The sequence below is a fragment of the Rhinolophus sinicus genome, chromosome 5, assembly GCF_057876585.1.
Source record: "Rhinolophus sinicus isolate RSI-liver-muscle chromosome 5, RSI-T2T, whole genome shotgun sequence".
Lineage (NCBI taxonomy): Eukaryota > Metazoa > Chordata > Mammalia > Chiroptera > Rhinolophidae > Rhinolophus > Rhinolophus sinicus.
This window is the reverse complement of record NC_142505.1, coordinates 73,097,877-73,122,107: the sequence shown is the minus strand read 5'-3', so window position 1 is coordinate 73,122,107 and position 24,231 is coordinate 73,097,877. Positions and strand designations below refer to the sequence as shown.

Below are 24,231 nucleotides of genomic sequence, written 5' to 3'. Positions count from 1 at the left end.
CTGCCAGGCCTCAGTTTCCTTTACAGTGTGGGGCCAGTAATACCTCTTCCCACGGTTCTGACAGCTCCTTCCTCCCCTTTTAAGGCCTTGGGTCCTTTAGACCCACTGAGGAGTTTTCACAGGATGGAAGGGAGGCGGTTGCCCCAGGGGAATGAGCTAACCTGCCTGGGCCCCTTTCACAGGAAGATCCAGGGGCTGAAGTCACAGGTGGCTGAACTGGGGGACCCAGAGTTGGAGGAGAAAGAGCTGGGCTCTAACCCTGACTGCTTTGGTTCAGCTCCCAGCTCCATCCCGACTGTGGGTGGGCTCTGGAACTCTTCTGGGCCTTGGTTTCCTCACCTGTAGAACAGGGATGGTGATAGTGCAGGAAGGAAGCTGGAGAGGACCTTGAAACAGAGTTCGGCCTGTGGTCATGACTAACTCCAGTGTCACCTCAGCTAGCACCAGGAAGGGTCCGGCTGGGACTAATGGCTTGATGGTCCCCACCTCTGACTCATTCCCAGGCCCTGACACATGTCATTGTCCTGGTGTACCAGGTGGAGATTCAGCTGAGAGCCACGGCCAGGCCCGGGCCTCTTCCTGGAGGCCGGGACTGCTGGGTGGGGCAGCAGGGACAAAGCAGGGGCTCAGGGATCATTGGGATCTGACTGATGGAAACAGGCTGGGACCAGTGGGTGAGGACTCTGTGGTTCTTATTCGCACCCCAAGTCTCAGCAGGGAAACTGAGACCCAGAGAGGGTAAGGGCTTGCCTGGGGTGGCACGGCAAGTAAGTGAAATGCTGGAATCTGAACCCAGAACCATTTAATTCCATATGTATCTGTCTGCTTGCAAAGCAGCCTGGGTGATGGGCTCTGGAAAGGGCTCCCAGCAGGGAGCTCGGTGGCCTTGGGGTCCACATCCTTGTACGAGGGCACCCTGGCTGAGCTGCTGTGTGCCTTGTGGGCACAGGTACGGCCCCTGTGGAGTCAAGTGAAGCCCAGACCAAGGCTTGCCCAGGGACTCATGGTTTTGGAGCCAGTTTGGGTGTAACCCTCTGCCCTTACTCTGGGCATCCCTCTCTGAGCTTCTCTGAGCCTCAGTTTCCTCACCTGGACCCTGGAATGACCATTCCTACAACTGGGGAACAACTGTGAAAAAGCGGAAGTTAAAGTATGTGGTAAGCTGGAGGTGCTGGAACAGTGGTGGCTGAGCCTGCCTGCTGGGGGCCTGAGGGTGAGGAGGGCCACCTCCGTCTCTGGTCCCCTGGGTGCCTGGGCAGGTCTGGGGTCCCCACTCCCTGAGCTTCCCAATTCTAGAAAGTCTTGGAGCCATGGGCTATTGAGAGCTGTGGCTGATGCCTCCTCCCATGGAGGCTGAGTCTTCACGGGCCGGGGTGGGTGTGCCAGTCCAAGCTGCATGTCTCATGTGATAGAATCTAGAAGCCACCCTAATTTACTTTTGTGTCCTTTCTTACTCTTCCCTAAGCACTTTTTGAGAGTAGGGAAAGAGGGGGTGGGGAGGAAACTAATTTCTAGGATGTAGATAGTCCCATTTTTTGGGACTAGATAGTGCCATTTTAGAAAGCAAACTGAGGGGCAGAGAGGAGTTAAAAAGAGCCCCTGGGTATGGCTGTGCAGTGACTGGGGGCTGGAGTAAGACTGTGCCTCCTCCATTCTCGTGCCTGGCTGCCCAGCACAGCGAGGCCTGACGAATGGACAGCCTGGGCACTGTCAAACGCAACTCCATTCACTTCTTGTCCACTTGTACCTGCTCTGTCTCCTGTCCCTGCTGGGGTCCCAGGAGCTTAGGGGACCAGAGGAGGGGTCACCAATGCTTGAACGTGGCTCCACACCTGACCTGGCCTTAGAGGGTAGAAAGAATTTGCACATTCTATAAGGCAAGGGAAGGCATCCTGGTCAAAGGGGACACATATGCAAATGCCTGGACAAAAGACAACATAGGGTGCGAACTGAGAAGAGGAGGATTCATGCCACCGGCCAGAACAGCTTGTATGGGGGGAGAGAGCCAGGACTGTGAGGACCTAGCCTGCTGGCCCAAGGGGCAGCAAGCATGTCTGCAGCCAGTGGGAACCATGGTTGAGGTTTGAGCTTGGAGGTGGCTGCCACCCAGTGAGGTGGGGCAGGTTCTTCCCGTGCCTTCCCCAGCTCACACAGGCTGTACTGTTTTCTCAGTGACTGAATCCAGAGGACGACACCATGCACTGTAGGACTTTGGCCTTATTATGAGCAAATGAGTGTGTGCTTGTAAAAGTCTCTGTGAGAAGCAGATGTGGAAACCCAGGGCCGACCCAGGCAGTGCAGGAAGGACAGGCAGGACCACCGCAAGAAAAAGCGTGGCACTGGTAGTCAGAGGGGTGGCATCCCAGCTCCGCCCCGACTGGCTGGGGGGCTTTGAGCAGGAGCAGTAGTTTCCCTGGGACTCAGGCATAGGGGGAGTTGACTATCATCTCTTCCCTCCAGGGGCATGGTGAGGACCAGCTGCAGGGGAAGTCTGTGTGCGCCCTATGCAAATGTCAGGGCTGTCATGTTGCTCTGAGGGAAGCTTCTGGAGGCCCCGTGAGAATGGGAGGAGGGCAGCTGGAAGAAACTTTGATGAGCGATGTGTATCTGAGTGTAGGAAGGGGGCCTGGCCTCAGGCAGTGGAAAGAATTTGCACACTCTATAAGGCAAGGGACTGGCATCCTGGACGAAGGGACACATATGTAGGGACGGTGGGGAGCCTGGGGGGAGGGCGGAGAGGGCTCTGCAAGCCTGAGAGGAAATCTGATTGCCAAGAAAGGGCAAATCAGAGACTAGAAAGAGAAAGCACAGATTTCCTGCTTTGGTTCCCGATCCCATCACTGACTGGGCCACATGCCTTCCCCTCTGGGACCACAGTGTGCTGAGGACCAAATGGTAATGGGACAAAGTGCCAGACACAGCATGTGGCTGAGCCAGCTCCCTTCCCCTTGGGGCTGGACCTGGGGATGGGGAGTCTCCTTCCTGTCCTCCCAACTGCACTGAGGCGAACTTTGTCACGGTGAGGAGCCCACGGTGTGTCCCTGCGGCTGCACACTGTATGACTAACTGTCCTGTGACTGCTGACTCAGCTCTGAAGGAAGGGACACGTGAGAACAAAAGAGGTGAGGGCGTCAGGTCCAAGATCACACTACAAGGAGATGCCAGGACTAGCTGTGTCCAGCCAGTGTTAAAATGCCCTGGAGTTTGCCCACACAGCGGACGCCAGCAGCCCACCACCATCACCACTGTCAACTCCATTGCATCTCCACCCTCATCGTCATACGCGTCACCAGCGTGTCCATCCCCGCCTCGTCATCACCACCATCCATCACGGCTTCCATCCCCACTGCATCCCTACCACCCCCAACCACCCTGCTGTCCTGGTTCCCAGCCCCGCGACCAGCTCCAGGACACCTCTCACTACACTTTGACCACAATTCCGTCATGCCAGCACCTCCACAGCGTCGTCTCTGTCTCACTGAGGACTGTGGCTCAGCACATGCGATTCCGAGGACTGAGGACTTAGTAATTCCTCCCAATCAGCATTTTCCGACCTGGCTGAGTGTAGCCTGGCTGTCCAGCATGTGGGTCGTCCCCAGCTATCATCTCTGGGGACTTCGGCAAGCCAGCAGTTTTCCCAGCCATTTCCCAAGGGGCAGTGGTTAGTCACACTGCAGGTAGTGACCGGAAGACAGTCTGTGGCTTCATCCACACACAGCCCACCCTGTCCCTGACCTCTGCATTCAGTCTCAGGGCACAGGCATGGTGATGGGCACAGGGGAGAGACGGGAGCAGTTTCCATGGTGACTGCACTGGCATTAGGAGTCCAAAGGTGAAGATGATCCCACAAGATGCAGAAGGAAGGGATTTGCATTTGCTGAGCACCTACTGTGTGCTGGGAGCTGAGCTGGCATATTCCATTCTCATCCATCCCTGCACCCCAATCATTTATTAGTTATCCTTCACGTCCTGCAGGTGAGGAAACAGGTCAGAGAAGGGCAGTCAAGGCCCAGTGAGGCTCTGCTGCTTCTCAGCTCTGTGAACGTGAACCTTCAAACAGGGAAGATAGTGCAGTTGTTGAGGGAATGAATTCAGGCCCCAAATACCTGTGTTCAGAGCATGGTCTTGTCATCGATTCTCTGTGTGGCCTCAGGCAAGCCCCTTACTCCCTTAGTCTTGGTTCCTTAGCAGCCACCTCAGTTATAGGTATAACAAGATTATGTGTCACATGTGCTTGAATCAGTGACTGCTACACAGTGGGCTCTGAACTCTGGGGTCAAGTTCAGGCTGGGTCTCTGGACCAAACTCAGCTCACCCTCTTGGTTCCCCCCGACTCCCCTTACCCTGGGACATCTGGAAAATGGGCAGAGGGAGATAGAGGCCTGGGAGAGAATCGCTGAGTGGTGGGTGGGCCTGGGTCGGACCCACACAGATGAGGGTCTCCTACAGAGGAAGGCCTGGGTACAGGTACCCCTTCCCTGACGCCTCTTCCTCCAGGTCCTTTCAGACATGATGGCGCGGCTGCAGCTGTCCTGCCTCCTGCTTCCTGCCTTCATCATGTCTGGTGGGTGCCTGGCCTCCCTAGGGACCCTTGGCAGAACCCTCCAGAAGGGAAAGGCTCCCTCTTCAGCAAACACCCAGCTTCTATGACCCAGCCCTGTGCTTGGCTGCCCTGGGGCGGTCTGGGAAGGAATACAGACTCAGGCGGCTGAGCTGGACTGAAGCTTGGCCAGTGGGATGGGTGTGGGCTCCCACAGGGGCAGATAGGGGGTCAGCCTTACAGGGGCGTCGAGTTTTTCCAGCGCCCTGTGGTCCCTACAGTGGCAGCCAACGTGGCCCCGACGTTTCTGCCCAACATGACGGCAGTGAAGCTGCCCGAGGACCTGCCAGTGGGTGAGTAACCATCCCTGTGCCCAGACTGTGCTAAACCCTTTGCCACAAGAGAGTCCCAGGCGGGACTTGCTCCCCATCCTGCAGCTTCAGGGCACATCATCGGGTAAAGGTGGCCTGAAGGGAGTTTGTTCCAGAAGTTTGTTTGAACCTCTTCAGCATTTTGGTCAAGGGTCCTCTCACATAGCATCAAATAATCCAGACTTACCCACAAGAATGGTCCTCCCGTTTTCTTTCTCTTTCAGTCATTCTGGTTTCCCCAAGGTGAAAGTATCCATTTGGTCCCATTACTTCTTTTACGCCTCTCACACTGGATAATCTTCCTCCACCCCTGCTTCACCCCCTGTCAAAAAAAAAAAGAAAAAAAAGAGAGAGAACAGGCTTTAGGCCCAGCCTTTCATCACATCTGGCCAGAAGTTTGCAGTCAGCAGAGTTAGAATTGGGGTCTCAGATAGCTAAAACTACCGGAGGAAGGAAGGAAGAGACTGCATCAAAGGTGAAACTCAGACCCTGCCCTGGCATTCAGAAGGCGGGTCTGGGTACATGGGGAAGAATGGGGGATAGGCTTTGTAGCCTGGGCACCTCTGTCCCATCTCCAGGTGCCGAGGCCTTTTGGTTGGCAGCTGAGGACCTGGACCATGACCCTCTGACCTATGGGATTAGTGGCACCTACGCCTACTTCTTCAGTGTCACCCCAGAAACTGGGGAAGTAAAACTGGCCTACACTCTGGACTATGAGGTAAAGGACAGTGGCCTGGGAAGGCCCCGTGAGGCAGACAGGCAGGCACAGAGGGCCCTGGGAGCCAGTGTCCCAGGGGTGGGTGCTCTGCCTGTGCTCTCACCTCGACTAAGGGCTTACCTTGGGCCCCTTTTCTCCTCCTGCTGCAGACACTCTACTTGTTCGACGTCGTCATTTCTGTGACCGACCATCACAACAACCCAGTGAGTCGGGTCGGGTGTGGAGGGGAGGGTGGTTCAGGGATCAGAGGTCAGGGAATTGGGCCCCCTCCTGACTGTATGCCCCACCTCCAACAAGCAGAGAGAGCCCCAGTTAACAACGACAAAAAAATGGAATGTTTATTTATATCAAAATTATACTTGTCCACTTTTTGTTACACAATATGACCAAGATTTTAATATTTATCATTAATTTAATTATATAAATACATTGTTTATATTATAACACAAGGAATTACATTATTAATTAATATACATATTAATAAAAAAGCAAATGCCAAATACCTTCCTACCCTGTCTCCTCTGAGATGATCCCCTTCAACTCCTTGGGCTGCATGTGTTTTTTTTTTTTTTTTTTGGGCTGCATGTGTTGATATCGACACTCATATTTCTAAGTAACACACTTGTACCACTGCGCCTTGTATCTGTGAAAGTTGAGGATTCTGTCTTTATAAGATATTCTCCAAACCCCATCCATTTAAAACAGAAATCGTTTCAATGATGTGGATATTCATGAATACATTCTCTTTGTAAATATCTCAAAAATTGCAGATAAAGGTCAAGTCCCCTTGGGCAATCCTCCCAGCCCATTGCCACCTAAAGCATCTGCGCTGTTGTGTTCTTTCGTTTTCTCACTAAGTGTGCACGTACATATACGTATCCACAGAAGAAAGGGGATCCTTTTTTGTGCATTTTCTGAAACACTTGTGGGATCCCACTGTCCGTATTGTCTTAAATCGCCTTGTCCACTGAACTGCCGGCTTTGGAGCTCTTTCAGTATCTGCACTCAAGGCCCTGTCTCTTTATTGTCTCTATTCCAGGGTGGGGACAGAGCATGGTGGTCTAGCTGGTCTGCTCGGATGGACACTTAGGTTGTCCACAGCTTTACGTGGTCATAAACAAAGCTAAAATGAACATTCTTGTAATAGGACAGGAACATTTTAGATTTTTAAAAAAGTGACTTAATGATGTCTTCAACTTACACTCAAATGGTTCCATAAACGTGGAGAGAGAGAGAAACCAAACATTGGGCAAATGTGGATGAAGGGGATGACGAGTTCTTTGTATTGTACTTGCAACTTGTCTGGCATTTGAAATTGTATCAAACAAAAGGTTACCCCAAACATTGCCTAATTGTCTGCCTGAGAAACTATGCCAAATTGCTCTCCTACCCAGATGCTCCTCACTTTCTTTTCTAAGGAGCCCACATTTTCTGGGCTAACCTGGGTCTTCTCCCCACAGAAAGAGAAGACGTTGCAGGTCATCGTGGATGACAGAAATGACAACGCACCCGTTTTCAAGAACACCGCCGATTTCTCCACCAACGTCAGTGAGGTAACATCTGCCTTAACAGGATGTGTGTTTGTGTGTGGGGGGGTGGGGAGGAGGGAAGCAGGCATCCTAGAAACTCTTCTCAGAGTGGAATGGGCCAGAGACAGCCAGCAGGAGATCCAGGATTGGGAAAAGCACCTGCTAGAAGGGGCGGCTGCTCGGACCAAATTTAGTGGAATGTAACCCTATGAACAATAGGTACAGCAACATTTGGTAATCAATTAGATTGCATTAGAATTCTTTCAGCTATGAAAGGGGAAAAAAGGAATTGATTTTTCTCATGCGTCTGAAAAATCTGGGGGTATATCTAGATTTAGGAATGGCTGGATCCAGGTACCCAAACCATGTCATCAAGAAGAGATTTCTCTCTACCTCTCAGCTCTGCTTCTCCTGTTGCCTCCATCCTGGGGGTCTGGAGGTCTTCCTTGAGGTGATAAACGTCTCCTCAGCAGCTCCAGGCTCATATCCCAGTAGCTTTGAAGCTTCCAAACAGACTGTCCCTTTCTCAGTGGTCCCAGCCAAAACCTTAGGGCTGATTCTCCTTAGCCCATTTTAGATCATGTGCTCATCAATCTAGGGGTACGGAATGCTCTGATTGGCTAGGTCAGCATCATGGGCCCTCCCCTCTAGTAAGGGGAGGCAGCCCCACTGGCTTCCTAGCTGTGCCTAGAACACTCCACACTCATCCCCACCTCAGAGACTTTGCATCTGCTCTTCCCCTGACTGGAGCGCCCATTTCCTAGAGCGTCCTGTAGCCAGCTTCTTCTTGCCGCATAGGTCTCTGCTCAGGTGTCACTTTCTCAGAGAAGCTTTTCCAGACCGCTCAACTTAAAGGAGTCCTTCCCCAGTCACCCTCTCTCACTTTGGCCTGGGCAGGGAGAGGTGCCCTAGTGGTCCCTGAGCAGCAAACACTTCATTACCACATGGCTTGACGACCCATGAGGTTAGGGCCCCATGTGAGGCCAGACACTAGGCCTGTGAGGTCCAGACAGCCATTCGACAGGCTCTGCTGGAGCACCTACTATGTGGCAGAGGATGTCCTTGGCGCTAAGGATATCTGCGGAACAAGACAGACCTGCTTGCCAACCTCAATAGCTCACATTCTAGTTAAGAGCACAGACACTCATCAGGGAAACATTAAATAAGGAGGATTATTTCAGATGGAATTGAGCTCCATGAGCCTCATGAAACAGGGCAAAGTGAGAGAGGGTGACTGGGGAAGGACTTTCAGATGAGCGGTCCGGAAAGTCTTCTCTGAGAAAGCGACACCTGGGTAGAGACCTCTGTGGCAAGAAGAAGCCGGCTCCAGGATGCTCCAGTCAGGGGAACAGCAGATGCAAAGGCTCTGAGGTGGGGTGAGTGTGGGGTTGTAGGCACAGCCAGGAAGCCAGTGTGGATGGAAGGTGAAGGGCAAGGAGGACGTGAGGTCAGAGAGATGGGCAGTGGCCCGACCACGGAGGCTATGGAGACAGCATGGACCGTATTCTGGGTAGAATGGGGAACCATTGGAGGGCTTTTAGCACTAGAGTGATGTGGTCTGATTCATGATTTTCAAAGATACCTTTGGCCACCATGTGGAAATAGAGAAGGTGTGGACAGAAATTACAGGACCTGTTCCCAGAGGGCAAAGGCTCCCAAAAGAACCTTCCAGCTCTGTAGGATGCTGTTTGGGACCTACTGCTGTAAGCTATACAGAGTCCACAGGGATGTCTGATCAAGGGAGTGACACATCCTGGGTTCTGGAATGGTCGCTCTGCAAATGAGAAGCCAGCTTAAGTGGTGGGGAGGCTGTGTGGGGAGAGGAAGAGTAGGAAGGATGGATTCTGTTCCCTGCCCCCGCCCCTCCCCCCCCCCCCCCCCCCCCCCCCCCGCTGCCTCCAGAGGCATAGCCCAGGTGGGAAGAAAAAGGAGACCTCTGTGGAATGCTGGATTTCAGGCCCTGGACGTTTCTGACATTATCCCTGTGGGACAGTTAGGGACACAAGCTCAGGGCAAGGGTGTGATGCGCTCGGGCATGAAGGAGACGGATTGGAGCTCATAGGTGACAAATCCTTTGTTACAGACCCTGCCGGTCGGCTCCCTGGTGTTCTCTGTGCTGGCGGAGGACAAAGACACAGGGCCTGCTGGTGTGGTGAGGTACTTCATACAGGAGGTGAGCGCAGTGTGGGCCCCACTGCCCCTCACGGCCACCAGGGGGCAGCATCTCCCTGCAGGGACCTTGAGGGCTGGGTGAGGAAGGTGGCTGTGTGGTGGTCCAGCCCGGTGGCCAAGCCTTCTGCTGGCCCCCTCAGAACCTCCTGAGGGTCTAAGGAGGGTACCTGCTTCGGACAGGACCCTTCTTCCTACCCTCTTGCCCAGGGCAGTCTGAGCCTTTACCGAATCGTGTCACACCACCTGATAGTGCAAACCGAGGCTCAGAAATGGAGACTTAGAGAGGTTAAGTGACCTCGCGAGGGTCACAAGGCTGGTCCATGGCAGGACCAGGATTCGAGCCCAGGTCTCTCAGAGCAGGTGTTGGGGGCAGGGCCGTCAGGAGCCTGGCCTGACTGCTCTGCCTCAGGTCATCCCGAGCACCGGGGACAGCAAGGACCTCTTCAGGATCCTGCCCAACGGCTCCATCATTCTCAATGGCAGCCTCAGCTACAACAACAAGAGTGCCTTCTACCAGCTGGAGCTGAAGGCCTGTGTGAGTGGCGGCGCCGGCACCGGCACAGGCAGGGCGGGCGCGGGGCTGCTGCCGGGCTCACTGAAGCACGTCTCTCGCAGGACTTAGGCGGCAAGTACAACAACAGCGTCATCACGCAGTGCTCCTCCCCCGCCTTCCTGTCCATCTCTGTGGTTGACCAGCCAGATCTGGACCCCCAGTTTGTCAGAGAATTGTACTCGGCCTCTGTGGCTGAGGATGCACCCCAGGTGTGCCAGGGACTGGGGTGGGGGCGGAGAGGTCTGGGTGGAGACAAGAGGCAGAGAAAGGGTCTGGGCCACTGACCATGCCTCCTTGCAGGGAACCTCAGTGCTGAAGGTGGAGGCCGTGGATAGGGACAAAGGCATCAACGACCGTGTGACCTACAGGATCTCCAGTAAGAACGGGGGTGGCCCCAGGCTGGGGCTGGGACAAGGAAAGGGGCAGGGATTCTGTCAGAGCCACTGGAAGCCGCCGCTCCTGCTGCCTCTTGCCAGACTCCACAAGGCCAGGCTGGTTTGACATCGGGCCAGACGGGGTGATCAGGGTCAGCAGTTCCCTGGATCGTGAGCAGCTGCTGAAGGACGATGAGGAGGTGCAGGTCCAGGTCACGGTGAGTGAGGGGCCCACCGCCCCATTTGCATCCCCACTCTCTAACCTCTGACCTTTGATCTCAGCTCTCTGAGCTCTGGTTCTCTGACTTCCGCCCTCTGGCCTCTGATTTGCTCTTAGGCTACCGAGGAGCACCCCAACATTTATGGGCAGGAAGCCAAGGTGAGCATATGGATCATGCTGAGGGTGACAGACGTCAATGACCACAAACCCGAGTTTTTCAACTGCAGCCTCCCAGCCTGCACCTTCAGCCCGCAAGAGGCCCAAGCCAACTTCATCGGCTCTGTGGATGAGCACGCCTCCACCCGCATCCCCATCGATGACCTCACCATGGTGGTGTACGACCCCGACAAGGCAGGCACCCCCAGATAACGGGTGGGCAGGCGGGACGGTGGTAGATGGCTGTGGGAAGGAGGTGCACAGTGACCCGTAGACCGAAGTACCACGGTGCGTGGTGGGGGGTGAGTGGTGAGGGACGTGGTGCCAATCATGAGTGTGGTGAAAATCAGAGTTGTTGGGCGACATTTGGAAATGATGGGGATGTGGCGCTGGTGGGTAGTCCTGTGCTCAGGGCGGTGCCAGGTGGTGGTGAACAGAAAGGCCGTTGAACGGAGGGTGGTACTGGATGCTGGTAATGTGGAGGGAATAGACCCATAGTTTTCGGTGGTGTTGAAGAGAGAATGGTGATGGTGTTGGTGAAGTTGAGGGGTGTTGGGGTAGTACTGGATATTGGTATTGGGGATGTGGGCAGTGCCGAGCACAGGATGGTCTGCGTGACTGGTAAGCTGGAGGGTATTCTTAAGTGGAGGGTGCTATTGAGTGGTGGGTGAGTTGGGTGGTACTGTGAGTAGCTATGGATGGCGCTTGGTTGTATTCGGTGATAGTGAGTGAGTACAAAATGTGGTGTGGAGGGTGGTATTGGGTGGTGGTGGGTGGGTGGGTGTGTCCAGTTGGTGTTTGGCCAACTGGACACACTTGAGTGGAGTGGAGGGGGTGTCGGTCATGAGGTGATGCTGGATGTTGGTGTTAGTATGGGTGATGGAGGGTGGTGAGATGTGACTGGTAAGGCTCATTGCAACGCTTTATGAGACTGGGGTGTGTGTGTCCAGGCTCCATGTCTGCAGCCTAGGCCGGGCCCCCCAGTGCCTGGGGAAGTCTCCTGATGAGCCCACCGGGGTCATTAGGGACTAGTGACCAGCCCAGCCTTCCTCGTGCCTCAGTCTTCAGAGAGTTCCCCTCTCATGGTACCCCAGGGGGCAGGGTTACCTAAGGCAGGAGCCCATGGCCAGGGATTGGGGGAAGGTGCGGTGGGTACGTTGTGGGGTGGGGTCCCTACTACACAGTCCACTCTGCAGGGCAGCAATGGCACCTTCCTGCTGTCGCTGGAGGGCCCGAATGCCCAGGCCTTCAGCGTCTCCCCAGAGCGAGCGGCAGGCTCAGCCGAGGTACAGGTGCTGGTGAGGGCCCCGTCGCTGGTGGACTATGAGAAGCAGCCCGTGATGCTGGTGAAGGTGAGGGGCGCTCTGGGGCACCGGGGCGCACAGGCCGTGGGGCGCTGTGGTCCCCATGCTGCTGCCTCCTCCCCTGTCCTCAGGTCGTGGCCGTTGACTCCGTCAGCAGGAACTCCTCGGTCGCCATGGTGACCATCCATCTTAGAGACATTAATGACCACAGGCCCACATTCCCTCATGGCCTGTACAACCTCAGTGTCCCCGAGCACAGTGAAAACGGCTTTCTAATCACCGGCAGCATCCATGTGAGTGACGAGGGCCGGGGCCGGGCCGGGCTGGAGGGGCACGGAGAAGGGCAGACCGGGGACTGTGGCCCTGCCCGAGTCTCCGTATCATCTAATGGCTTCAGGTCCCAGCAAGTGTGCATGCATGTTTGAGTGTGTGGGGTGCCTATGTGTGAATCTGTGTCAGGGGGTTCTCCCTTTGTGCCAGGAAGCAGGACAGCCCTGTCCCCAATTGTATAGTTGGCAATGACTGCCATCACTTCCAAAGAGCGTGCCACTGCCTGTCTCTCTGCCTCACAGGCCTCTGACCCAGACACAGGTGAGGGGGGCCGCATCACCTACAGCCTGCTTCCAGGGAATGGGTACGTGCTCAGGGTGGGCAGGGGGTGGGCAGGCGGGCAGGCGGGCGGTGGGGCTAGGCTAGCCAGATAAAATACAGGGCATCCAGTTACATTGCAATTTCAGATAAACCAACGAATCTTTTTTTTTTTTTTTTTGTATAAGTAGGTTGCAGATAGTCTGTGGTACATTGAATTTCAATGTTTAGTTGAAATTCGCATTTACATGGCACCCTGTCCTTTCACTTGCGCAATCTGCACAGGGCAGACATCTTTGAGGTGGACCCAGCTTCAGGGAACCTGACGGTGAGGAACAGTGAGCTGCTGGACAGGGAGAAGCAGGCCGTGTACTACCTCACGCTGCAGGCCACGGACGGCGGGAACCTGTCGTCCTCCACCATGCTGCACATCTACCTGCTGGACATCAATGACAACGCGCCAGTGGTCAGCGGCTCCTACAACATCTTTGTCCAGGAGGAGGAGGGCAATGTCTCTGTGACCATCCAGGTGCGAGCCAGCCTGGACCTGGTGGGTAGGGTGGGTAGGGTGCTGGCCCTGGGTTGGAACCTGGGCTCTGTTGTGTGGCCCATTCAGTCTCTCTGGGCCTCTGTTTCCTCTTTGGAAAATTAGGGCAATCATACGATTTATTTCCCAGGTCACTGGGGAGTAATGAGATACTGGATGTAAAGTGCTCAGCACAAAGCCACAAAGCCTAGCACAGAGTGAGCCCCCCAAACATATTGCTCTTCTAAATTCAGGCCTCTGCCTCATTCCAAAAAGGATTTGAGGTGGCTTAGATTAAAAAGTAAGGCAAAAATATGGAAGAAATAAAGACAGAGGGAAAATAAAGATGGCATTTTTAAAGGACGCAAAGATAGATCTAGAACCCAGAGCCACACAATTGCTAGGAGTAGGCTGAAAATTCAGTTCTGAGCTTCCTAATGGCCAGAGCAAAAAAGGAAATGAGATCAGCAGCTGGGTTTATGGAGTCTATGAGATAAAAACGCACTACTGGCTCCAGAGAAACACAGGAGAGAAGCTTCTCCCCTGAGTCATCTGAAAGGGAGTCTTGTGAGAAGCGGGAAACCAGGTCATTAGAATAACATACACGTGACCATGGAGCCCTCCCATCTTTCTGGAGCTGTGGTTTCCAGAGCATGTTCCCATCCCTGATCTGACCGACTTGTGAAGCAGATGCTCTGCTCTAATGGTCCCCATTTCACAGAAGGAAAAATCTGAGGCTTAAAGATGTCAAGTGACTTTTCTGTGGTTGTAGCGCTGGGCTGCAAGTCAGACTTCCCTGCCCTGAGACGGGCCTTTTCCCTGCTCCTTGATGCTTCTCACCCCGTCTGTGAGCTCCTTGGGCAGGAGCATGTCAGATCTGCTGCTGTAACCCCAGTGCCCAGTGTGAGCCCAGAGAAGCACTTGGTGAAGTAGCTGGCCTGAGTTCAGGGTACTGAGGAATGAACAGATAGGGTCAGGCTTCTAGAAAAAACATCTCTGGCTGCGTACCCAGGAGTCATTGAATAAACAAGATTCTAACAGAACTGAAATGAAAGAGCTGCAGTTGAGGGTGCGGGCAAGGAGGAAGGGGAAAGAACTGGTTCCAAGTCAGAGTAGCCCAGCTCTGGATTCAGAGCCACATTGCTGAGCACCTACTATACCCCAGGCCCTTGGCTGGGCCCCAGGTGTCCCGAGATGAATCCACCATAATCCTGCCCCAGCTGACTCTCAGTTAGGGGAGAACACTGGACAGTCACTCAAGGGTGTCACTTGTGCTGTGTTGAAGGTAGCACAGGGGTCATAGAGGCCTGGGGGAGACACCAACCTGGCCTGGAGTCAGGCAGAAAAGGTGTAAAGGGTATACAGGATGAGGGGACAGCATGTGCAAAGGCTCTATAGTATTCTCCGTGCAGGATCACCCCAAAGGCAAACCCAGCATGTGAAACACACACACACACACACACACACACACACACACACACACACACATTGGGTAAAGAATCAGCTATTTTGAAAATACAGCACTAGTCATCATGGAAAAATCAGAATCTTGTCACACTTCACACTTATTTTATGTTTGTTTGTTTAAATTTTGAATCTCTATAATATACTGCCCCCATGCCCTCCTCCCCACTAGAATATCAGCTCCAGAAGGGAACTGTCTTGATCCTGGCTCTATTCCCAGTGCCTAGAACAGGGCCGGGCATGTGTGCAGTAAACACGTGGGATGAATGAATGACCTCAGTGTTTAAGATCTCAGAAGCTCTTGCAAGCTGTTGATGGGACCCTCTTAGTTGGGAGACTGAGGCTGGGAGATTGGCCAGCATCCCGCTGGCTTCAGGACCAGTTACTGCCTCGTGGGCCAGTCTGCAGGGGGGTGGCCGGGAGGGGGGAGCACCTGAAGGCTGATGCCCAGCGCTGCTTATATGCACAGGCTCATGACAACGACCAGCCAGGCACCAACAATAGCCGTCTGTACTTCAGCCTACTGCCCAGTCCCTACAGCCACAACTTCTCAGTGGACCCTGATACAGGGCTCCTCAGAAACCTGGGGCCCCTGGACAGAGAGGCCATCCAACCTGCCCTGGGGGGCCGAATTGTGCTGACCGTGCGTGTGGCTGACTGTGGACAGCCTGTCCTCTACACTGAGGTCAATGTCATCATCACTGTGGAGGTAAGGCCTGGCGCAGCTGGGGGCATGGGGCCACGATGGGCCCGGACTGGGGGCTCCTGAGCAGATGGCCAGCTCCCTACCTCTCCCCAATTAGAGTTACATTTCTGCTCTTTGCGGTATGGTGGGTAAGAGAGCTCTGGAGCCAGGCTGATGGGTTAGAATCCTGGCTCCCTACTTGTGTGGCTCGAGGCACACAACCTCTCTGTGCCCTAAAGTTCCTCATCTGTAAAATGGGGATGAGAATAACATCAAATGAGTTAACAAATGGAAAGTGCTTCAAAGAGTGCCTGAGCCATAGAAGGCACTCAGTAAATATTAGCTCTAATTGTCATTTACAAATCTACCTGACACCCTCCTATGTCCCATCACCATTCAAGGGCGAAGAGAAGGGTCAAAAATCAGCATTTATAGTGTCTATTGCACACCCAGCCCTGCAAGGTAGGGGTGGTTATTACCATTTCATTGACTAAGAAACTGAGGCACAGAGGGGTTGAGTAGATTGCCTAGGGTCACAGAATGGGGTTTTGAACCCAGCCTGTCTGGTTCTAAAGTTGTTATCAGTCCAAAAGTCACCTTCTTGCAGGCAAGTCCTGTAAAAAATGTGCGCATCTAAAATGTCCATGTTGTGGATGGCGCCCCCTAGGGGTCGTGCAGTGCACCGCCTCCCCCACCTTACACAGCCGCCCTGTGTCCCATTGGGTTGGGAAATGCGACTTTCCTACAAGGATCAAAGTGACCCCTCTGGGAAAATGGAGAAACAGAAGCTGAATTAGGACTTGTCAACTGTCCTTGGAGTGGAAGGAGGCCACAAAGAAGGAAGAAAGCAGAATTGCATTTAGGGAGTGAGTAGGTCCTGGACTACTACCCATTTTGCAGATGAAGACATTGAGGCCCAGAGAAGCCACACATGAGGCAGAGGTGGAGTTGGATTTGACTGAGAGCTGTGCTCTTAGACAGTCCTGTGAGTTAGGAAAGTCTCGAGAATGCAGGGGTCATGTGCATTGAGCCAGTTACTCCATTTCTAGGAAATCACCATCAGAAAATGTCTAGTTAAGAGGAAGAGAGCTTGTTTTCAAAGATGTCCATTCTACTGTTATTTAGAAAAAGCTGAAAGCAAAAGCAGATGTCTGTGGGCTCCCCGGGGGAGGGCTGGAAAAGCCAAGGGCATGCCCAGCACACACGAGTGTTAGGGGCGGAAGCGATAGGTGATGTTGGCTCCATGCTGTGACAACAGTGGCAGCGCTTTGTCTGTGCAGGTGGCCAGGGCCAGAGAGAGACAGCGAGAACAGAAAACAGTGGGCTTCTGAGGGCAGGGCCAAGTCTCAGCCCTGCAGGTGCCTGAGCACAGAGCAATGTCCAGTGTCAGCTGAGGGCAGGAGGGACAAGACGGAAGAGGGAATGAGGGAAAGCTTGTGTTCCAGGGTGTTTGTGGAAACACAGCGGTATTGGTGCCAACATGATAAATCCGGAAGGTGGGAGCCAAGCTTGGGCAGACAGGGACACAGGCGGGGACACGGAACTGTCCTTCCAGAGAACAGGGTCTAAGACAGCTCTGAGTGTGGCTGGAGAAGCAGAGGCCTCTGAGCCCCAGGTGTGAGACCTGGGCCAGTTCCTTCCTCTCCAAGGCTGTTCCCTCCTCTGTGAAGTGGGCAGTGCTGTCTGCGGAGACCACACAGTCTGTGCCTTGGGCCAGAGGAAGTGGTGGTCTCTCAGATTGGCTGTGGGGAGGTTGAGCCCTGGGGTCTCCGGAGGTCCCTGGACTCAGAGCTGCCCCTGCCTGCAGGACATCAATGATAATGTGCCCATCTTCAGCCAGTTGAGCTACACCTTCCCGGTGAAGGAGAGGGACCCAGGTAAGTCCTCCCTGGGCCAGGCTGGGCATGGGGTTCTGGAGCCCAGTGTGGCACCCGGCCACCCCCAGGGAGGGCCTGAAGCTCCTGAGGGAGGTGAGAGCAGGGGTGACTCCAGGTGGCCAGGCCAGGGGCCCCTCTGAACTCTGCCCCTTGTCCACAGGGGTGCTGGTGGGTGTGGTGAAGGCCTGGGATGCAGACCAGACGGAAGCCAACAACCGCATCAGCTTCAGCCTGTCAGGGGGCGGTGCCAGCAACTTCGTGATCCGAGGCTCAGTGCTGGAGTCTGGGCAGGCCGAGGGCCACCTCAGGCTGGCCTCAGACGTGAGCCTGAACTACGAGACCCAGGCCTCCTACAACCTGACAGTGAGTGCCGAGAACCCAGACCCCCAGGGGGCTGAGGCCACAGCAGGAATCTTCGTGCCTGTGGAGGACGTGAATGATGAGCCACCCACGCTGGACGTGGCCTCGCTCCGGGGCATCCGTGTGGCTGAGAACGGCTCGCAGCATGGCCTGGTGGCTGAGGTGGTTGCCCGGGATGTAGACACTGCTGCCCAGCTGGAGGTGCAGCTTGTGAATGTGATCTGTACCAAGGCTGGGGTTGACGTGGGCAGCCTGTGCCGCGGCTGGTTCTCTGTGCTGGCCAACGGCTCTGTGCTCGTCAACCAGAGCGAGGCCATCGACTACGAGACCTGTGACCTCGTCACACTGGTCGTGCGGGCCTATGACCTCACAACGGACCCCCGCTTCCAGGCCTACAGTGACAATGGTGAGACGCCTGGCCTGCAGGGCTCGGCGGGCTGCAGCATAGGGGCCGTGGGAAAGAGCCGTAGACAGGGACCTGCAAGGTCTGGGTTCAAATGCTGGCTCCAGCCCTTTCCAGCTGTGTCACGGGAAAGTCATGACATCTCCCTAAGCCTCAGTTTCCCTGTCTGTCAAATGGAGTAGGTTGGCTGTGCAGATCAAATGAAACTATGCCTATAAAGCGTTGGTGTAGTGCTTGCCACATAGTAAGCACTCAATTAGTGCTATTATTTTGTGAGGTCGTGTAAAGGAAAGCGCACACTTCAGAGTCAGATGTGTACTCGTATCCCACCTCTGACACCAAGTAGCAATGATAACTGTATTAACAGTTAGCATATACTGAATTCTTACTACAGCCAAGAGCTATGCCAATCACCTTGTAAGCATGCCTTCATTTTACTCCCACACAACCCACGAAATAGGTAATCCCTATTCAATTTTATAGATGAGGAAACTGAGGCACAGAGTGGGCAGTTTAATAACATCACATACGTAGCTAACAAGTGTCAGTATAATGTTGTGGTTGGGTGAGATATACCTGGGTTGGGCTCAGTCCTGGCCCACTGCTCTGGCTGTGTGACCTTGGATAAGTTGCTTACTCTCTCTGAGGTCTGGGAAGGAAACTCCTTTCCACAAAGGCCAGAGGAGACTGAGTGGGCATCCGGGGTCCAGAGCAGGGGAGGTGACTGAGCATGGGTGGTGCATGGAGGGAGGCTGCTGGGAGTATGGCTGAGGCCCAGGCTTTCTGGGCGAGGCCTTTGCCTTGAAACCAGAGCCCGCCGACCTTGTGTCCTAGGAAGCCTCCTCATCAGCATTGAGGATGTGAATGACAACGCACCCTATTTTCTGCCTGAGAATAAGACTTTCGGTAAGCAGCAGTCCTCTCCCTCCCCACCCGCACTGTACTCTGCCAGGACTACCTGTGGGCAACTGCCACAGACCCTCCTCAAGCCCCAGGTGGGCCCTTAGAAGGGGAAGAAGGCCCCTCCAGTCCTGCCTCTCCCTCAAGTTTCCAACAAGAGGGGAGACCTGAGTGTTTGCCAAGGCTGTGCCCCAACTCCTGTCTGACCCTGGGCCAGGCTGTCCCTCTCTGGGCCTCAGTTTCCCCATCTGCGCAATGGGAGGTGGATGACCTGTGAACGAATGGCTCAAGGGTAGTTGTCATGGGGGTCTCTGGTGGTAGAGAGGTGAAGGCAGTTTTGAGGGGATGAGCTGGGCTTGGGGTCAGCACTAGGCCAGCTGGGCACTGGCCCTGACCCCACTGACCCCTTCTTGTCCACACTTATAGTGATCATCCCAGAACTTGTGCTGCCCAATCAGCAGGTGGCTTCTGTCCGGGTAAGTCCCTGGCTTCAGCCTTTGTCTGTCACATTAGCTCCAGGAGACATAGGGCCATGGCCTTCAGGCCCTTGAGCCACCCCCAAAATGTTTTAACACTGGAAAGGAAACGTATTGGCTCCAACATGTGAAAAGAAAGCCCAGAATGGAAATGAACACCTGCCTAATTGATGTGATTAAACTCCATTAATTGTTAAATTTAGTATTCATAAAAATTTCATGACCGTAAAAACCACTTGCAGGCTAGATTTGTCTCACTACACCAGAATTCCTGAACATTACAGAGAAATTGTAGCAACTGTAAATTAAATGAGTTCCTTGTACTTAAATAATTTCCAGAGAAACATAAAAAGACTTTCAATTTTTGTTATGGTGTTGGATGCAGTGTGTTTATTAGAGGGCGGTGGCTATGCTATGCAGAGTGTGAAGCCTCCCACGCAGCCAGACGCCCGGGCCAGGCCGGGTCTCTTACTGACCTGGGGAGCCCCCATGGCTTTCTGGAACTCAGTTTCCCTCCTGGACAAGAAGCTGGCAGTAAGCTGTTAGGGCTGAGGCAGTGGTGTCTGGTGCCACTCCCTGTGCTGTGGCAAGGGCGTGGGTGCAGGAGATACACAGCCTAGCCTGCCCCACTGAGAGCCAAGTCTTTGGTAAGATGGGGACTCTCCTGGAGCCTCAGTTTCCTCCCAGAAAATGGGGATAGTAATTCTCCCTCACTAGGTTCTTTCAAGCCTTAAATGGTCAGTTTTCCAATCTCCAGCCAGTTGCCTTCCAATGTCATGAGTCTGGCCATGACTTTGAACAATTTCTTTAAATCGACTCCTTTTGAGACTTAAACCCCAGCTTTGGCCGCATCCTGAGCAGTGAGGTCAGTGGACTCGCGGCTCTGAGTGTTGGCTATGTTTTCCTTTAAAAGGCACTGGAATGGATAAAAATGTTTGTGCCTTCTCCCCCAGTCATTTCATGGTCCAGGAGGGGAAGTGGTACTCTCGTCAGTAAGCACTGAAATAAGGGCTCCCAGGGAAGGTGCCTGGCACACAGTAGGTGCTCAGGAACTCTGAGTATTCCTGTGCTTGTCTGTGTGTATGTGGTAGTGGGTGGGGGGAGCAGGACAGGATTTCCACATGAAAGGGACTTTGGATGGTGACCTGGTGAGCTGGGGGGCCAGAGGCAGGGACTTGCCCAAACCTGAGTTTGTTTAAAGCATTTTCTCAGTTGGGTGGCCCATGAAAGGCTGACAGAGATGATGGAGACCAGCCTCCCAGGCCACCCTGGCCTCTGAATCCTGCTGGAGGTGGAGGGGTGCCTGGCCTGGTCCACAGATATTGTCCCTTCTTGCTCCCAGTCTAGAGACAATGACTCAGGAAGCAATGGGGCCATCCTGTTCTCCATCCTCCAAGTGGATTTCATCACTGAGGATGGGACCGTGATCCCTTTCCAGGGCTTCTTCCGGGTCTCCACCTCCTCAGAGGCCAATACATTCATCGGCAATATTGAGTAACTGTGGGCAGCCCCTGGATGGGGGCAGGGGGAGCCTTGGTGGGCCCTCGAGGCAGTGAGTTCCCCACCCTTGGCGGTAAACAAGTGGGTTCCAGAGAACTCCAGCTCAGGTTCCAAGACTGAGCTGTGCCCTCCTACCTTCCATAGGCTGGTGACCAGCCTTGATTCCACTCTCCGAGGTACCTACCAAGTGACAGTTCAGGCCCAGGACAGACCTTCCGTGGGTCCTGCCCAGGCATCCAAAATCACCCTGAATGTGAGCTTTGGGTCCTGCCTCCAGCCCCCCGTGCCCTCTGCCAGCCCCCGGGTCCCTTGTGCCTCATCTCCCCACATGCCCTCCTCTCGTAGCTCTTCACTGTGGACCAGAGTTTCCGTGTGAGGCTGCAGTTCTCCACGAACAAGGAGGAGGTGGGCGCCAACACGGAGAAGATTATGGCGTAGGTCTGGGGAGCCTGGAAGAGGGCTGTGTGGGAGAACAGGGCCTGCAAACCTGGCCCCTGATAAGACCTGGTTGGAATGTCTCGCAACCCTGTCCCAGACTCACACTGTCTTGCCCCTGTCCTTGACCCTGTACCTGCACTTCCTTTCTGCATGTCCCTAGAAGACTATGGTTGGCCGGGAGAGGCATACATGAGGCTGCCATGTACAGTTGCTAAGGCTGTGTACTGCACAAGGATACTCTGCTTGCTTAGCTGTAAACCCAACCCCAGAGGAAAGGGCTTCCTTGTTCGTTTGCACATAGGTGTTAGTTGTTTAGCCAATGGAGCTGTCCAGAGGAAGTGCCCCTTTCTAATTCATGCAATTCCTAATTCCACTGGCAGAGCTCTGGCCATAGGCCTGGTTTAAGGCCTTACCCAGGCCTCTGTGACACCTGCCCCCTTTGTAGGGCTCTTGCCCAGGCAACCAGGACTACTGTCTACATTGTGGACATTAAGGACTTAGACTCCACGGCTCGGTGAGTGCCCACAAGCGCAGTGCTTGGGGAGGGAGAGAAGCAGCAGCAGGCCGGGTCTGCTGGGCGGTTCTAGGCTGCTGACTCTTCACCCCTGCCCCATTCCAGGGCCCGAGGCCGTTCCTACCTCGATGCCTACTTTGTCTTCTCGAATGGGTCAGCCCTGACACTTGATGAGCTGAATGTGTGAGTGGGGCTGCCCTGGGGGTGGGCAGGAGGGTGACCAGGAAGCCTGGGGGATGCCAATGTCCCTCGGGCCTGAGTGGGGCTCTGTGGACAGGCTAATCCGGGAAGACCAGGACTCCCTGACACAACTGCTGCAGCTGGGGCTGGTGGTGCTGGTGAGTGCCGGCAGGGCGGAAGTGACGGGGGTGCGGTGGGGCGTACTGACCCCAGCCTCCCTCACAGTCCTTCTTCTCCAGGGGTCCCAGCAGAGCCAGGAGTCAGACTTGCTGAAGATGCTCACTAGCAGCATCATAGGATTAGGAGTGGCTTTGCTGCTGGTCATCGTGATCATGACCATGGTCCTCGTGTGTGTCCGAAAGAGGTGCTGCTCCCATCACCCTGTCTCCAGCCCCACCTCTCCTACCCCTCAACACATGGTGGGGAGGGAAGAGAAAGAACTTGGGTTTAGGTGTCAGGCATATCTGTATTCAATCCCCAGTTACCTGTTGTGATATTTTGGGCAGGTCATCTCTCCTCCCCGAGACTCAGTTTCCTCATCTATAGAATGGGTGTGACACTAGATTCCTCAAAGCCTTCAAAGAAGCAATGTGCATCTCACACTCAGCAAGATGTCTGGCACATACTGTGCATTTAATAAATGCTGCTGCTTTTTCCCTTTCCAATACATTTGCAGTCAGCAGCCACATCTGGGTTTGATTCTAGGCCTTGCCATTAGCTAACTGTGTGGCTTTTGGCAAATCCTTTCCCCTCTCTGACTCTTACTTGTACTCTCCACAAAATGGAGTGAACACTCACACCTGCCAGGGTTGTTGTGAAGACACATCCCCAGGGCCTGCACTGGGCACACAGTGGGTATGCAGGGAAAGTAGTAACCCTTTTCCTGGTTCCCCACAGCTACCAGCGGAAGCTTTGGGCTATGAAGGCTGCCAAGGAGGCCCGTAGGACAGCGGCAGGGGTAATGCCCTCAGTCTCTGCCATCCCCGGGACTAACGTGTACACCTCTGAGCGGTGAGCAGGGCGTGGAGGGTGGGTAAGAGGCCCCTCAGGACAGCTGAGGTCCGCGGCTGCTTGACTAGGCCTTCTCTCCAGGGCCAATCCCATGCTGAACCTCTCCACCAAGGACCTAGGCTTTGAGAGTCAGTCCTCCTCCAGCGACCTGGATCATATCAGGTGAGCAGTGCCCCTCACAGCAAGGCTGGTTGATGGTGATGATGGTGCTGGTGAGGGTGGTGGTGGCGGTGATGGTGGTGGAGGTGGTTCTGGTAGTGATGGTGGTGATGGTGGTGTTGGTGGTGATGGTGGTGTTGGTGGTGTTGGTGGTGATGGTGGTGGTGGTGGTGGTGATGATGATGATAGTGGTGATGGTGGTGGTGGTGGTGATGATGGTGGTGGTGGTGGTGGTGGTGATGGTGGTGATGGTGGTGGTGATGATGATGATAGTGGTGATGGTGGTGGTGGTGGTGATGATGGTGGTGGTGGTGGTGATGATGGTGATGGTGGTGGTGGTGATGGTGGTGAAGGTGGTAGAGGCAGTGGTGGTTCTTGACACAGACAGGGAGGCCTGGGCCTACCAAGTATCTGAACTCCATCATCTCCCCCACAGCCTCAACTCCCTGGACAACAACTCTGTGGACCTGGAAAAGGACAAACAGGAAACCAAGGCAAGATGGAGGATGAGTTGTTGTCTGGGGATTCTGACTTGGGGTCCTTCTCTGAAGGGGTGGCGTTCAGGACAGAGCTGAAAGACCTGCTGCTGACTTGGGCATGTCTCTGCTCCGGGCCTTGAGACACCCTATGGCTCTGAAATGGGGTGTCCTTGCTCCTTTATGGTTCATTGTGACCCTGGGCGACTTCTCCCTCTGGTTCTGTTTTCTCACCTGTAAATGGAGATCAGAACACCAACCATGCAGGGCTGTTGTGAGGATGAAATAATAGTGGGTATAAAAACTACCTGGCACAAAGCAAATACTGAAAAATCTGCTTTTATAGCTTTTATATAAAACCTGGCAGGGTGGTGGAAGAGATCTGGAGGTGAATATAACCTAGCAAAGGAGAGCAGGTAGGTTCAAATAAACAATAGGCCCATCATTTGTTTAATAGGTTAGTTGGATCGATTAGATCAGTAGTTCACACAGCCTCGGCTGCTGACTGCAGTCATGCGGGAGCTTTTTAGACATGCAGTGTCATAGCCCAGGGGTTCTGATCCGATCGCTGAGGTGGGCCTGGTATGAACATGTTGTTAAAGCTCCTGGGGTTCTCATGTGTAGGCAGGATTGCGAAGCAGAGAGTAGATCAGTGGGCGGGGTGGGGGATGGGTCCTCTTCCTAGAGAAGCAGGGAGCCAGAACCGGAAGAAACTACCATGTCTCCTTCCCACTTTG

At 54.2% G+C, this 24,231-nt stretch overlaps 1 protein-coding gene across 2 annotated transcripts in view; it reads left to right on the top strand.

Moving 5' to 3' along the window:
• CDHR2 (cadherin related family member 2) overlaps positions 1–24,231 on the top strand; it is a 32,655-nt gene that overhangs the window by 6,146 nt on the left and 2,278 nt on the right. For both annotated transcript variants that reach the window (XM_088798589.1, XM_019756063.3), the window contains exons 3-32: positions 4,498–4,564; positions 4,822–4,893; positions 5,490–5,629; positions 5,779–5,832; positions 7,090–7,182; positions 9,242–9,331; positions 9,740–9,865; positions 9,946–10,092; positions 10,184–10,259; positions 10,360–10,475; positions 10,595–10,828; positions 11,830–11,985; positions 12,069–12,230; positions 12,510–12,571; positions 12,811–13,054; positions 14,985–15,224; positions 17,008–17,077; positions 17,238–17,843; positions 18,675–18,746; positions 19,167–19,216; positions 20,559–20,710; positions 20,861–20,969; positions 21,062–21,150; positions 21,600–21,668; positions 21,774–21,851; positions 21,946–22,006; positions 22,088–22,212; positions 22,746–22,859; positions 22,941–23,021; positions 23,455–23,512. In XM_088798589.1, the coding sequence (XP_088654715.1) occupies positions 4,510–4,564; positions 4,822–4,893; positions 5,490–5,629; positions 5,779–5,832; positions 7,090–7,182; positions 9,242–9,331; positions 9,740–9,865; positions 9,946–10,092; positions 10,184–10,259; positions 10,360–10,475; positions 10,595–10,828; positions 11,830–11,985; positions 12,069–12,230; positions 12,510–12,571; positions 12,811–13,054; positions 14,985–15,224; positions 17,008–17,077; positions 17,238–17,843; positions 18,675–18,746; positions 19,167–19,216; positions 20,559–20,710; positions 20,861–20,969; positions 21,062–21,150; positions 21,600–21,668; positions 21,774–21,851; positions 21,946–22,006; positions 22,088–22,212; positions 22,746–22,859; positions 22,941–23,021; positions 23,455–23,512 (3,801 nt within the window). In that variant the 5' untranslated portion in view covers positions 4,498–4,509. The remainder of the gene's footprint in view (positions 1–4,497; positions 4,565–4,821; positions 4,894–5,489; positions 5,630–5,778; positions 5,833–7,089; positions 7,183–9,241; positions 9,332–9,739; positions 9,866–9,945; positions 10,093–10,183; positions 10,260–10,359; positions 10,476–10,594; positions 10,829–11,829; positions 11,986–12,068; positions 12,231–12,509; positions 12,572–12,810; positions 13,055–14,984; positions 15,225–17,007; positions 17,078–17,237; positions 17,844–18,674; positions 18,747–19,166; positions 19,217–20,558; positions 20,711–20,860; positions 20,970–21,061; positions 21,151–21,599; positions 21,669–21,773; positions 21,852–21,945; positions 22,007–22,087; positions 22,213–22,745; positions 22,860–22,940; positions 23,022–23,454; positions 23,513–24,231) is intronic.